General features: G+C 41.1%; 1 protein-coding gene across 1 annotated transcript in view; it reads right to left on the reverse strand.

The window, feature by feature from the left end:
- The window catches only part of RTEL1 (regulator of telomere elongation helicase 1), a 48,330-nt gene extending 34,321 nt beyond the window's left edge, over positions 1-14,009 (reverse strand). Inside the window, exons 1-14 of the mRNA XM_086760487.1 lie at positions 14,002-14,009; positions 13,594-13,710; positions 12,194-12,392; positions 11,724-11,817; positions 10,713-10,794; positions 10,043-10,103; positions 9,776-9,851; positions 8,989-9,073; positions 7,919-7,984; positions 5,968-6,121; positions 5,591-5,629; positions 4,838-4,916; positions 4,070-4,167; positions 2,812-2,867 (exon numbers count right to left, since the gene is read on the reverse strand). Coding sequence (XP_086616613.1) covers positions 2,812-2,867; positions 4,070-4,167; positions 4,838-4,916; positions 5,591-5,629; positions 5,968-6,121; positions 7,919-7,984; positions 8,989-9,073; positions 9,776-9,851; positions 10,043-10,103; positions 10,713-10,794; positions 11,724-11,817; positions 12,194-12,392; positions 13,594-13,695 — 1,191 coding nt within the window. The 5' untranslated portion in view covers positions 13,696-13,710; positions 14,002-14,009. The remainder of the gene's footprint in view (positions 1-2,811; positions 2,868-4,069; positions 4,168-4,837; positions 4,917-5,590; positions 5,630-5,967; positions 6,122-7,918; positions 7,985-8,988; positions 9,074-9,775; positions 9,852-10,042; positions 10,104-10,712; positions 10,795-11,723; positions 11,818-12,193; positions 12,393-13,593; positions 13,711-14,001) is intronic.
- Positions 14,010-15,269: the final 1,260 nt, after the last annotated feature.

Consider the following 15,269-nt stretch of genomic DNA (forward strand, 5'->3'; position numbering starts at 1 on the left):
GAAAGATGTTCTCCACCAGTCCAAAAAAAAAAAAAAAAAAAAATTTACAATTCCTGGAAATACTAACTTCTGCAAAATAGCCATAGTAAATGTTCTTCTAAAAGGAAGAAAAAGTGTTATTAATAAAACCAGGCTGTTTAACAAGTAAGTCTTGAAGATAAGGCTCTGGTACAAGAAAGTGCTGTGTATCACCAACGAAGACTCCGTGACCTAGTTCTATTTAAGATAGCGCAAGATACCAAACTATCACGTGGTAGATGATTTGCAATAACCGTTCACGTGTATGTCCTCAGCAGCGGCAGATTCTTAACTTTCAGCAAAAGACTGCTGTTCCAATTCACATCACCTTTCAGCTATCCACAGGCTAAAAGAGCGCACACAGTTATCCCCAGTCCTGTGGCACGCACTGACCTGTGGGCTCCACTCACAGGGATCACGAGACCTGGCTTCTACTTCTGAATCCTCTCATCTCTCAGCTTGGAAACTCCGGGCAGCTAATTTAAACTAGGCATACCTCACCTTCCCCGGAAAAGAACAGCAACACTCACCTCCCAGTTCAAATCATGTTGGTATCAGTGTACATAAATTGCTACCCCTGTATCAGAACACACACACAGGCTTTGTTGAACCCCTGCTATAAAAAGGAAATCCTGTGTATGCCCCAGCCTCACACACAGCCACGCATTCACGAGTTCAGTGTTGCAAACCTACCAGGAGCATCCAAAATACAGCTAGATAACTTGTCTGTATTGTGCAGGTGTGCAAAGCTTGAACACGTTTTTCATTTTTAGTTTTACACAGGGTGCTTTTCTGTGGTGTCCTTTTGGACAGGTACACGGCTCTCCAGCAGCATAACAGGTGCAACATGACTTCATATGCTACTCTAGACCAAGTAAGCATAGAAAGTCTTCAGTAAGAAAAACACATCATCTATAAGATGTTAACTTGAGCTGACTTTTCTCCAAGCATCTAATAACGGTTTTAAGGAAAATTTTAAATTATAAGGTTGTCCTTTTCTATTAAATTTGAATTCTAGAAGAAGAGGATGCACAATTAAGGTAAGATAGCAAGTAAATTCTTAGGTGAAAAGCAACAACACTGAACAAGTCACACTTCCTCTTTGTAAGATTTTCCTAGCAATCAGCAGGAAGACAATCTGAATGTTGGCAGTAGATTCGGTAACTGTGGCAAAATAGACCTGAGCAGTGTCATTCAAAATAATAAAATCCAAGACTCCAAATATTGTAGAGAACAGGGCTAAATTCACATCTAGACTATTTAATCTCTCCTAGTTTACTTAAAAGGGACACTCAAACCTAGAAACAGTAATAATCTCAGGAAATGTAAGTGGGAATGGTATAAACCCCTCAGCAAACAGGGAAAACCGAAGTACACAGTCTGCACTGCACCCACACAGGAAAGAATCTCATTACAAACCTTCTAACATGTGTTCTGAAAATAAGCAAGAATATTGAGGAATAAAAAAAAAAAAAGTTCATTTGCTACTGCCAACTACAGAGCTGGACACAGAAGTAATAAACTTTTCAGATTAAATAAAGTGCTGTGCTCTTCCTCATTTTTGTTCTTACATAGATTTTAGGCTACTCCTATCTGTGTTTCCATTACTTTATACCTTGTTTGACACTCCTGTGCTTCATATAAACATAGATCACAACTGTAAGCAGCACATCTGCCAGGAGAAAGATCTATGATGTCAAGGATTACGGAAAAAGTCTGGCAGCTAATCTATTAAGCAGGCTACCAGTGAGTATAACAAAGATTTAACATTGCCAGCCACGACAGACTTTAACATCTTGGAATTTCTTGCGTCAGTGGTTAAATTATAGTTTGTAATGTTAAAAAAAAAAAAAAGAAAAGAAAAAAAAAAGTAATTTGACCAAGACAGAAAAGCTATTATTAACACAACTAAAAAACTAAAATGTCATCATTATTATAACTCACCTACTAAAGATGGAAGGAAAGAGATCTTTTTGATAAGAAAAACCCCACAAGTATTTGGGAAGTAAAGGTCTTATTTCACTATCAGGAAAAAGTCTAATTCAACCTGACACCCAGGAACTCAGGCCAAGATGATGCTCTGAAATCACCAAGTTCTGGGAACACAGTGGACTTAATCCCAAGCGCCAACAGATTTTCCACTGTGTAACACTACGGCTAGGAGGCTATTTCGTTTGAACTTTAGAGCTGTCCAAACACTACGCTTTTTTTCCAGTATTACTCAAGCTTTGGTCAACTTCAGAGGGAACACAGAAATTTGATTTCATGCCACTGGCCCACTGTACCTTCTCATTTTACGGGGGCCAGGTTTTTCATAACCAATGTTTTGCAAGTGCACAACAGGGAGGGGACTGACAGCACCACAGGGATACCCACAAGTGTCACATGCTGTTCCTGTGCCACTAGAAAAAAAAAATTTACAGATCCCTTAATTTAATAATTAAATGGGAAAAAAACCAGTTAAATTATTTTGTTTGCTTGTTTTCCTTAACTTGTCCTGTTATTTCATGAGAAGGTCTCATATCCCAAACGTTGCTGCTAGAAAGTAAATAGCTCAATAACCCAGCTCCACCTGGTGGAGGCTAAAACCAGACACATTTAAATCAAGCATCTCCAAAAAGGGACATCAAAACTGTAAGAGAACAACCTGGGTAAAAATCCAAGTAGACCATCTCATCAGGCTGCACAAGTGTATATACGATCACGAATAAAATGGATCCAACGACTTTCCATGTTTTTTAAACCAATTCTTCTATCCTTCAGATGTATATAGAAACAGTGTTAATTATTTACCTGGATAATATCTGAGAGCTTATGCAATCCAGATGTATTGACAAATACCCCAGTACCTAGAGGGAATAACACGATTACTTTTACAACAAACATACATCCATATCTTATCTGAACAGCACAACGCTGAATACAATGACTCGAAAATATTATCTGAAACAAATACATTATTTCAAGTTTTTCATCATTATTCAAGATGCATTTCAAAGGAAGTTTCACAGCTGTCATCTGAGACAATTACATAAACTCAAGCTTCCTCTACATTAGAAAATTGGAAAGGAGATAATTAAGACAATGATAAGTGTCCCCAAACTGTTTGGTTACTTTTTCAAAAGCTCTCACGAAAAAAATAGAAAACCAACTACCCTGTTATTCAAAGAGAGATAAAACTAACCTTCGCTACAGCTACAATCACATCCAAGTCTCTAGTACGCTTACAACAGTGACTGCAGAGGAGCAGTTAAAACACATGAAATATGCTGATGATGAGAATTTGACCACGGAAACAACAAACAGATGCACCTGTTAAGCCAGAGTGCAAAGAGCCTAAAAAGAAAAAGGTGCTGGGGGAAATAAAGGAAGGACAGATGTGTTCTCAAAGGATGCTCTTGCAGAAGTGGCTGTCTATAGTCTAGTCTCGATGGAGTGGGCTTGCTTGCTGCAACGCTTTTACTGAAGAGTCTGCTAGTAAGAACTAAACCATTTTCTTAGCACATGTAGAAGTTGCAGATTTTTCTTTGTGGAAGGCCAAATTAAGAACAAGATGCTGACAGTAGAACAGAAGCTTGTTAAATCAAGAAAAAAAAAAACAAACTAAAAACCACAGTATGTGATTCCCAATATTCCTGTTTCCTAACTCCATGACCAGGGAAGAACTCAAGACACTATAAGCACCATCAGCAAGACGCCAACAAGCTCCACCCAATTCTTCTTGGAGAAAAATAGTGTTGTGTGCAAAAACCCTCTATGTATACGTGTTTGTACACTCATGTGTTGGTATACCTCAGATCCTGACACAAAGCAATTCTTAAAACTAGTTCTGCTGCATGAACAGACATAAATCGTGTTTCCCAGCAGAGTACCTTGCAGCAAGTCTTAATAAAGAGACACAGCTCCTCAGAGGCAGATTTTAGCTTTTAAGTTTTATAATCTAAATCCAAACAAAGAAGCCTTTCTCCTCCTCTCTCCAAACAACACAACTTCCAATTACTTACATTACAGAGAGAAGTCTGAGTGAAACAACTAATAAATCTAGACTTACGGCCTGAAAGAAACTGTAAAATCTGCTCTAGCGACTCATGGAGCGAGGACTTGGTCTGGAATGTTATTTGGGCCTCTGCAAACAGATCAAAGATGTAGCTGCAATTTACAAAGAAAAAGTACAAATGGGTAAACACTGTAAATCATTACACAGACAATTACTGTTACTCTTTTACAACAACTTCACCATCTAGTAGCAAAACGTGTTCTTGTCTCCATGAGAAAGACAAGTTTACAAGAACAAAAATAAGTATTTGGTTATAAAGGCAGATCATACTGACATGACAGAAAATATACTGACCGCATCCTTCACACTTTCCATGATTCTGCTACAACATACAATATGTATTAATTTAGAAACAGATTTGCGTGCATTTCCCAATCTATTTTCCAATATATAACGTGAATTAGTTTAGAAACAGACTTACAGAGCTCTGAGGTACCTCAAACCAAATCACTGCAGCACTAGTACCTCTGTTTAAATCATTACATCAAAACTGAGAGAAGCACAGAGAGGAGCTTCCTCCAGTTCAGAACACCTGACAGGCATACACACAGCACAGGATTTTCCACTCTTGAAACACTTTAAAAGGGAGTTGCACCAGAAGTAACGTTTACTGCAGAAAGGAGGTGTAAGGAAACCCAAAACCTGGAATAAATACTACTCCCAGAAACTAGCATAGTAGTACCAATCCTAACAGCTGCTACCAATCCTGAATTTGCTGTACTTTTAACATGTAAAGATATTAACGAGGAAGAAAAAAGTTACCTTCCCTCTTTGGTGACTCCACTCTGATTTGGCGGCAGCTCCACTGCATCAATAGCACTTTCTAGCTGAAGAAGAATTTCTTTAAGAGAATCAAGAGGGGAAAAAAGTTAGGATTCACAGAAACTCAGTTCTGGAACTCACCTAAACCTCTTTCTTAAATAAATATACTTTATTACAGAGACTGTCACCAAATACAGCAACCTAGCTGTTTTCTTTATTCTGTGAACAAATCAAAACAATAAGAACCAGCTTCCTAGATACCATCTCTAAACATTCATATTCAACTTTTAGAACTTCTGTGACCTCAATTCTTAGATTAAGCCTGTGATGCTCTTGGAAAACACAGTTACCAGCAAAATTATAAACTCCTCTCTCTATACGTGGAAAGTTGTTCTTGGAAGTGCTTTGTAAACGAGACATCTCAAGCACTTGCTATTAACTTCATGTAGCATCATGTTACTACAGCAGAATCATGCAACTAATAAATTTCCAGCACATGGACAACATCAGAAAACAAGGGACTTCCAGCAAAGAAGGAAATGAGAGATTTGGCAGATAAATGCATCAACTTCTTGGGAAAAAAAATCAAATAAACATTCCACAAAATTCTCTGAAAAGAGAGACACAAACTTCCATGGATTTCTCAGTTATGTGTAACTTCTACGGAAATGCTACATTAACCTGATTTATAGTTGTTGACCTTTCAAAACTGTTTCAACAACAATTTTCAAAAACACAAAAAAGTAACCTTACTCTTTATCTTTGCTATATCTTCAAGTTCCATGTTCAGTCCTGTTGAAGAAAGGAAAGATTTCAGAGAGGATGCTTCACATCTGTTTAATTCCTAGTTTCTCGGTGTCTTTTCAGAAACTATGGATGTGAAGGCTAGAATTGTGTATATGGAAAGACATCTTCCGTATTCCACTTACTGTTCTCTTTCATGGCCCCTCACATCACATTGGATTGGCCAAATTTTTTCCTGTTTGTCTGGCAGTGATTACCAATTAACGATAATTTATCTACTAATGAGAGTAAGTTTTCCAGAAACCGTTAGGAAAACTTATTTTCCAGTTCTTGGTAGTGGTACCCAACAATGTCAGTGAAACAGTGGTTTGCGATTGCCAACACACCTGAATTTGCCATCTCCATATTGAATTCAGCATTTATTTCATTCTGCTGAACTACTTTGGCTTGTTCTTCCAGTACGAGATTTATAGCATCCATTGCCGACGCCAAATCATAGGGTGTCAAGTCAAAAGACGACGACTCCTCACACAACTTCTCCTAAAACATAAGGAATGGCAGCATTATTTGGACTGCTCAACGGGGTATTTGCTCAGGGAAGGTGATCAGGCTTGATTTCATTTCTGATCTCCTGCTCAGGCCAGAGGACATTCTATAAACACCTCAAGACATTAACTATTCACAGGCACCCTTTTTTCTGAAATGTAAACTGGCTTTTGCCTCTTCCACTTTATCAACATTCTGCCATTCCCATCTAGCAGGAAACCACTGTCATCTTTAAGATACCTTTGTTTTTAATAGGTGTCACCTCCTTCAGGTTCTTAGTGTTGCTGCTAATAGATTTTTCTTGACATCTTTTTGTTTCTCCCACGCAGCTCCCAAATAGCTGACTGATGACAAATTGTCCAAGCAGCAAATATTTTACTTAGATAATCAGTTTGTTCTTTGAAAGAGCTACTTCCCGGTCCCTCTCAGGAGACACTCGTATCCCTATATTCACTCATATAAAGGCATGGTCCTTACCCCTCATGATCTTGCATTTGGAGATGGAGGCATGGATAAAAAAGGGAAGGGAGGTCATAAGGAAAAAAAATGCGGTAAACCGCATATCATTCATATGTAAAGTTTGGGCCAAATTGTATGCCAGAACAAATATTATTATAGAGAAGAAAGGAAACATACTAAATTTCTATTAAAAAAAAAAAAGTAATGGTTTGAACACTCAAACTAACAAGTTTGACAAAACTTCTGTGACCTTGAAAAATAAGTCACGTATTATTTTATCACAAAGTTTTCATTCATGAAAAGAATCATCTTCCCCGAGGAATGAAGAGAAATAGGAAGGACTAACCTACACAAAAATTTGACTGCAATAGCTATGAAGAAATAAGTTACAAAGAAAACTATGTTGAACTAGCTGCACATGTAAACAATCTAATCAGAAATAAGTCAATTTTATTTCAGAGTAATTACTAAGTTTCTACATTAACCTGGAACAGGCAGTACCACGGGAGAACTATTGTGAAATGAGTCGTTCCAGAAGAGCTGTTCTGGTTAATTTCTGCAGGCAGGCATCAATTAATATTTTTTAAACACTAGAAAAGGGAAAAAAAAAAAACCAAACAACTATGACTGGATTTCCACACATTTTTCAACAGAAAAAGAGATGTTCTGATGAAAGGAGCACATACTGGACACAGCTCCGCAACTGTCTCTAGTCAAACACAGCACACCCTCCGGTGGCCTGTTTACTGAAAGAACACACAATCAAAAAATAAACTTTGCAGCTGTTTAGCAGAAATCCCACTGAGAGCTTGTTCATGTGGCAGTAAAAAGGGACATATTTCAAATGTTCCTCTGCGTTTCATTATTTAGGCAAAAGGTTGCAGTTTCGAGCCAACTAAGAGGATGACTTCATAATGCAGCACTTTTTTCCTCTCTACAAGTGAAGACTTGGAAATATTACAAGAGTCACGTTTGCCATCTACTACACTTGGACAGCTGATCCAACTGACCTTCAGGAATGGATCTTTCATGATTTCTTACAACCTAGAAGAGAACTCTCCAAACAAGAAAATGAGTGCCCTCATAAATCTGGAGATCCACCCTTCAGAAAGAAACTATCACCTTGTAGAAAATCACAGCACTGTCAAAAGGACTGTTAATTAAACTACAAAGCTTTAACAGTCACAGAAACAAGAAATATTCATGATAATTAACATTAACAACGGAAATAGCTGAGTGCAGATTTTACAGACTGCTTGTAATAGGGCACAAGTCCTTTTTCCCCTCTTTGGCTGAAGTCTGAAAAATGGCAACAGACCAGAAACAACTTACCACATTGTGAGCTTCATCAAGTATTACCACAGTCCCCTTCAGGTCCAAGTTGTGTGCTCTCCGGCTCTGAAAGGCAAAAAAAAAAAAAAAAAAAAAAAAGAAAAAAATAGAATGAGGAAACGGACAAAAAAGGCCACAGGGAAATACAGACTTTATTGACTGAGAACTTGGCTTGTGAGACAGATTTAGGTTCTCATGTATTTTGGGTTTTCACCTATTTTTAATAATTCTGTTTTCTTAAAAGAAAAAAAAAAAAGTACTCACTGTGGCTACCTAATACATAAACCATAGAATTGTTTTCTCTGGAAATGAAAGTGATAAAAAGCATCATGTAAAAGTTTATGGAGGTTACAATTGACACAGTAATAAGGAACAAAACAGTTGTACCATAGAAGGATACACAAGTTTGTCAGATTTCATTTCAGTCGCTATTTTTACTGACAGGTTACTCTCTGGGAGGAGTGGGGTGCAAAGCAGCAGGACTTGCCTTGTTTTTACAAATTTATGCCTGTGTTGTCTTTGCAAATGGATGCTCTGAGAACACCCCTGACAGTACCAGATCCCCTAACTTCATTTCACAATGCTTCCTTGCTTAAGGTGGTCAGAGATATTTAATTTTTTTTTGATTTATTAAACATTTAGTCTTTTTGCCTTTTGTAGCAGTGGAATGTAATCTAGCTTTTACTATAATTCATTAATTACTCCAAGTTGCATGAAGGTGTCAGCAGATTCGTTTCCTCAACAAAGTTTTCCTCACAGATTTCATCTTCTACCCATGAAACATGAACAACTTATTACAACAGTTTGAGGGTTTGGTTTTTGTTTGGCTTTTTTTTTTTTTTACGCAGTCAGCAATTATTTCAAAGAGATATCCAATCTCTACTGAAAAAGTTTCCTTACTCTAGAACTTATGTAGCTGGCTGCAGAAAAACAGAGGTGAATATCACCAAACAAAGGGCATCACATTCTGCAAAGCACTTGCTGTGCATCAGTTCCTCGCAGCTTATCCACTAAAATAATGTAAGATAAAGAGAAGAACAATGGCATTTAAAAGCAAAGACACACGTTACCTTTGAGTCTAGTAAATAGTTGTAAGGCATAAAAATAACATCTGCTTGCTGCTTCAGGTTTCGAGAGAGATAATAAGGACAAGCTCTGTTTAAAAAAAAAGTAGTACAAACTATAAAGTAATACTTGCAGAAATATTAAGAGTGCATTCATGTACTATGTTTCATACTCTCAAGGGTTTCTAATCAACTTAAGGAGTTGAAACTAGCATGTTTAATTTTAGGGCAGACAGTTAGCTCTACTCAAACAACCCAAGTAAAAAGAAGCATAGAAAATATCCAATACCTAGCTGTGCAGCTCAACAAAACAAAGAAAAAAAGAAATTAAAGGAGAAGGAGTGGCATTCATTACTGCATTATCATTTTTAGCTAGAAGGAAGTGCTGCACTAGACTATTTTATCTCAACAAGTCAGTCACCTCACCCTCTTAGATCTGAGACAAGACTGCAGTATCATTTGTCAGGTCAGATTATATCGGCAGCCTCTGCTCACATGAGAAATAAAACACTGGTGAGCCTGACTGATCCGATTCAGTCTTTGCAGAGTCAGGACTGAAATAAGTTGCTGTATGATGAAAACTGCAGTAACAGAAGTTAAGGCTTTAGTGTACGCAGGATTTTGTCAGAAGCTTTCTCTGCAACATATTTAGCCATTCCACTTTGCTCTCATCATTGCTCTGCTACTTTAGTGCGTGCCAAGTTCATACCAAGGCATTCACAAAAATGAGCAGAGAAATAGTTTTCACTATTTCCACAAGCAAGGGGGAGGAAGGTCAGAGGGGATCATTTACCTGTGCTTGTTTCCATTTTTAACCAAGTCTTCAATATCCATAATTGATTCAATCAGTTCTTTCTCTGTACTCTTTTCTGTGAAAAATTACATTATAACCGTAAGCTTAGGTAAAGGTATCGCACAAAGATTTGTTGTTACCTGATCATCACACTCAGCCACTTCCTAACATTTAATTCTTGAAAGACATCTCTACCTGTCTAGCAAATGTCTCCCTCAAAAAAAAAAAAAAAAAAAAAAAAGGGTAAACTTCCAGAGCCAAACTCACCTTCCACGTTGTTGTAGAAGTGACAAGCACGAGCCATCACTTTCATTCGGCACATGTAGATCTGCAAAATACAGTATCTTTCAGCCAAGAGTAGCACAGCTTACCAAGCACTGAAAAGCACGTTAAGGGGTGAAGACCTGCTTTCTGTAACACCAGCTAAGGAAAAAATGCTAATTGCACATCTTCAGTTTTAAAGTCACGTGTCCCTCTCTTCACCTTAAAAGTTAGGCTCTCTCCTAAGCAGCACAGGACACTCAGATGCTCAAAGGAAATTGTTATGTTTTGCCACTAATATTTTTCAAACCAGTAATATTTGATACTACCTGTAACAGGAACAGGTAAATCAATCCCTGAAACGCTACTTTGAAATTACTGTTGCCCTTGAAAAACACTTAAGTGGCAGATCAGAAAGTAAACTGCAAACTATTAACTCTCATGTTCTACACAATGACATCCTTCTCTGGACGGAAAATGTTACCGGAGATCCAGAATTAGATTTTGCACTCACAAAACTAGAAGGTGAGAGTTTCTCATATCACATTTAGAACTGCTAGTTTTCCCCACAGCCTCCAGCAGCTAAACAATGTTAGAGTTAAGAATTACACACCACACACCAAAACAAAAAGCTTCCACGTTCTCACTGTGCGCGCTTTCAAGGCTCTGTTCTCACCTGCATGTGGTTGCTCTCCTGTCGCTTCACTTCAGGATTGATGCAAAGCTGCTCTCTGGAACCCAAAACGCATATCTTCGGCCTGTTCAAACAGAATACACAGGGCTGATGTTAAAAATAAGGCAATAAAGGAGAAGACAGCTGTACATGCCTAGGATGGGTATCATATATCAAAAGCGAAAGGGCCAGGAGAAATAGATGAGCCCAAAATAAGAGTCAGAATCAGAAGCAGTAAGTTAGTCTGTCTGTAACAGCTATATATGTTATTTGACTTTACGGTACTGTATTTCTCCAGTGGGTGGTAATAAGCAGTAGTTTACAGCAGGAGGTAACGAGCAGCAGCTTACACCATCCACTGTAAAGTCTGGGTGCTGTTATGACAGCTGAGCTGAATGAGCTGGGGCCTGTCATCTATTAAAGCTATTCCAGAGTTGGCTGTGGTTCTCAGAGTAAGGTTACGACAAGAACTAACGCACTACAAACATTCACAATACTTGCTTTGCTTATTAGAAGGCTGTATCTTTACAAGAAACATATAAACAAATGATTACTGTCTGCCCAAAGAGCTCAGTCAGCACACGGGCACATCTACAGCTGAAACTGTGACAGACATGGGTACAGAAAAACCACAAAGTTCTTCACAGATTTACATCAGCCTAAGGAATTCAACTGTGTGACGGCTTCTCACTGCCATTAAGAAATGGCCCAGGGGGGCAAAAAAAAAAAAAAGTCACAAAAAAAAAAAAAGGTAATTTTAGAAGTAAATATGCAAAGAACCAGACCAAATTCAGAAAATTCTACATCAATGAGGTAAGAGAAGCTGTGAAGTATGAAAAAATCCAAACCCAACAGCAAAGAAATCCAGGTGCTACACACACACACGTTAAGAGAACTACATTTCACCGGATATTACCTTTTTATACTTTCATTCACAAATTAAAACAGTAACTAAATCTGATGGGTTTCTCCACCTTTTCTTTGAGTAGGAACGTTATCCCAAATCGTACTTACCTGTAGACTGTGTTCTTTAACTCGTTAATGACCTGTGTAAGTTGTGAGTGAGTTCTGGAGGCATAAATTATTTTAGGAACGTCAGTGTAATAAGCTGCCAAACAGAGGAGGAAAAAAAAAAGTAGAAAAGCATTATTAGCGTGGAAAGAAGAACTTGAGATATTATTAGGCTCCTTTCCCAGCTGGTACTATGGTAACAGTTTGCTTTGTAGATACAACAAGAAATTTTTTCTTCTAACTATTCACAAACACAAAATGAGGTAAATGAGTTTCTAATGTTCTATTCTAAGAAAAAAAAAAATACTTAAAACACCTTTTAAATCTATAAAATGGTGAAACTGTGCTTCAGCTACTAAACAACGGCTCCATGACTTTTATAATTACACACTTATGACAAAAGACAGATAAAAGCCAGCGTTTGTTAACAGTCCTGCATCGCCCCTACTAAGCATAAAAGTCGCCGTACTTACTCAGGACATCGCCATCTGTGGCAGCATTGCCCCAGGATGACATGGGTCTGTCGGGAAAGAGCTCCACTCCGTTCATACGCTGGGCAATTTTGCGGGCTGAGATAGTATCCTTGAAGTGCTCCCGCCAAGCCAGAGTGGAACACAGCAGGCAGAGGGTCTTTCCTGTGCCGGTAGGGCTCTCCAAAATGCCATTTACCTTCTTCATTGAAGAGAAATAAAAATAAAATGGAAAAAGTGAGCAATCTGGAGATTCAACAAGAACCAGCCTTTGTACAGCACTATGTTTCCTCAGTAGAAAAGCAATCACTGCCTGGTAACCTCTGCCATACGACAGAAACACACGTACGCCTCACACACAGCGGCCTGTAGGACCCTCTAACCAACTTAGCGAGGCTCAACCTAAAACCAAGAGCCAGGCATTATCCCTTATTTAGCAGAGGAATTCTCCACTCTTGGAGCAACTAGAATGCATCACATTTCAGCATAAATACATGAAAATACTAGAAGTCATGGGGGGGGGGGGGTGGGGACGGGACCAAAACAAAAAAACCAAACAAACAAAAACCCAGAAAGCGACTCTTAGGTTACAAACTGCCAGTTTCCTTTAGAATTAAGACTATATCCCACATGACAGTGTAGGCAGAAAGTTTTCCAAGCACTTTTAAACATTTAGCCGTACTGGATGTTACAAGTTTGAAGCGCATAACAACACCACAGGTTGCAGGAAAAACTAGCAGCTGAGCTTGCGCTGCCATGACAATTCGTGTTCAGTTGTACTGAAAGAATTTCTATATGGAATCGGCTTACAACACTTCTACTTTTAAAAGGAGGAGGTGCCAAGCAGGAAGCAAGCTGCTGGCCAGGGCAGGGAGGAACGCTGAGCCAGGCGGAAAGCCAAAGCTCCCACAATAAGTTCGTTCGATCGCTCAGTAGAACAGGGACCACAGAGATCTGCTCACCAACTCCAGAACAGAGATAACTACTGTAAAAAACATTTTCTTCTTTGACGTCCATCCAGTACAATTAATTTATCGTAGATAAAACGATGAATTACACCAACAGTCCAAGGACTAACAGCACAAAACCAAACCTCAGATATCTAAGGACACACTGCACGAACCCAAGGACCACTCACGCAGCTTTTCTTTTTCCCCAGTTCGGCAGAAACATCCTGTCCACATTTCCACTGGCTGCCACCTGCACGCTTCTGGGTTTTTAATAACGACACAGTAAAATAAAAACACAAGGAAAAGAAGGGCAGAGATCTGGAAAAGGCAGGATGCAGACAACAAAAAGTAAACCTGAATCGTGAGCAGCTCTTTTTAGGGCAGTTCTCCGCCACGGCTAGGAACAGAAGGCGGTGAGTGAACCCGAAGGCCTGCGGGGGGGGCGGCACTCACCTTCTGCAGACACTCCAGCACCTTGGCCATGTAGGCCTCCTGGCACTCGTAGGGCTGGAACGGGAAATCCACCGTGATGCCGTTCAGCGTCACCCGGGGCATGCTTCCCGCAGGCACCTACAAGGAACCGCAGGCCCGCCGTTCACCGCGCCGCCGGCGCCAGGCGGAGCGGCGCTCGGCTTTCGCCTCGTATTTCGGGACGGGACCCGCGGGCCCGCACCGCGGCCCGGGCAGGAGCCCCGCGGGCACTCAGGGCCGGGCCCGGCCGCGGCGGTGCGGAGAAGCGGGCCCGGCCCGGCAGCGCCCCCCGCCCGCTCCGGTGCGGCCCAGCCCGCGTTCCCGGGACCCCCGGCCCGGCGGCGGTTGCCATGGAAACACGAACAGGCGCGAGGACAGCAGCTCCCTCACCTCCCGCTCCGCCGTTCGGAATCCCCGCGCCTGTATCACGTGCCCCTCCCTCTGGCGCGGTGCGTCACTTCCGCCGGGCGCTCTCGCGAGAGCTGCGACGTTGCCTAGGGAACGGGGTGCGGGCTGCCGGCTGCCGGTGGGCCCGGCCGTGGCACCGGCCCTGTCTCCTGTGAGCAGCCGTGGAGACCTGAGGGGCTGTGGCAGGAGGAGAGCAAGCCCGGCGGGGTTTGGGCCCTATGGAGCCTGGAGGGAAGCGGGACCCGGGCCGGGGGAGCCGCCCCGCGAGTCGGCAGGAGGGACCCGTGCCCGGGGCGGAGGCCGAGCTTTGGCGCCGATGAGGCCGGAGCTTGGCTGTTGGGTTTTAAAAGTAGCAAAGCGGCCCCGTTCGTTCCCCCGGAGCGTGTGAGCGCTCCGCGGCCAGGGCCGTCGGGGGCTGGCGTGCCTGCCCTTCCCAGGGGAGCTGCGCGATCAGCCACGGCCTCGACCAGAGCCCCTCTCCAGCACGCTGCTCTGCTTTGTGCTGCGCATCTGGCACCCTTCAGTGGTGCTGCACGTGGGAGAAGGCAGAATATTACAGGACTCTTTGTTGAAACTCTCAGCATTTGCGTTATAATGGTGTCTGTGTTGCTACGTTGAGCCTTGTACCTGCTGCATTGGCAATGGTGATGAATTCGGACGGGCATCTTTTGTTAGGAGTGAGTGTGCTGCTTCGTTGTTCCCTGCTTTTCTTCAGCACGGTTCTTTCAGCCTTCAGTCTTGTCCGTGCACAAGCGGCTGTGTTGGCATTTCAGCTGCGCAGGCTGAGGGCTGGTTCCACGTGTCCGTGATTGTAGTGAGCTCTAAACTGCTCTGGATTGATGTACGTTTGCCAGGCTCTAGCAAACCCTGCAAGTGCTTTAATAAATGGATAGACATGGTTTACTTGGATCTCCAAATTTTGCAAACCCATACTTTATGCAGTTATAGGAAGAAGAATGTAGGGAGAAAATGTTTTACACATATCTCTCTGTACTTTATTGCTGCACCTCCCGCTGTTAGGTGTGTAGATGTAGAACAGGATGTGTCTCGTTTTATTGTAACCTTAAAATGCATTTAAGGTTACAATAGGCACAGCTTGTTTGTATATAGGAGTGTTATAATATTTAAAGAAAAAGAACTATTAAAAGGAACAGACCTTAAGCTTGAGTATTTTATGTAATCTGTTCTCTTCTCAAACTTCTGGTACGTTCTGTGACTTCCAGGGCTTCGGTTAGGGGCGCTTACAGGTG

This window comes from Chlamydotis macqueenii, chromosome 16 (assembly GCF_036417535.1).
Source record: "Chlamydotis macqueenii isolate bChlMac1 chromosome 16, bChlMac1.mat, whole genome shotgun sequence".
Classification (NCBI taxonomy): domain Eukaryota; kingdom Metazoa; phylum Chordata; class Aves; order Otidiformes; family Otididae; genus Chlamydotis; species Chlamydotis macqueenii.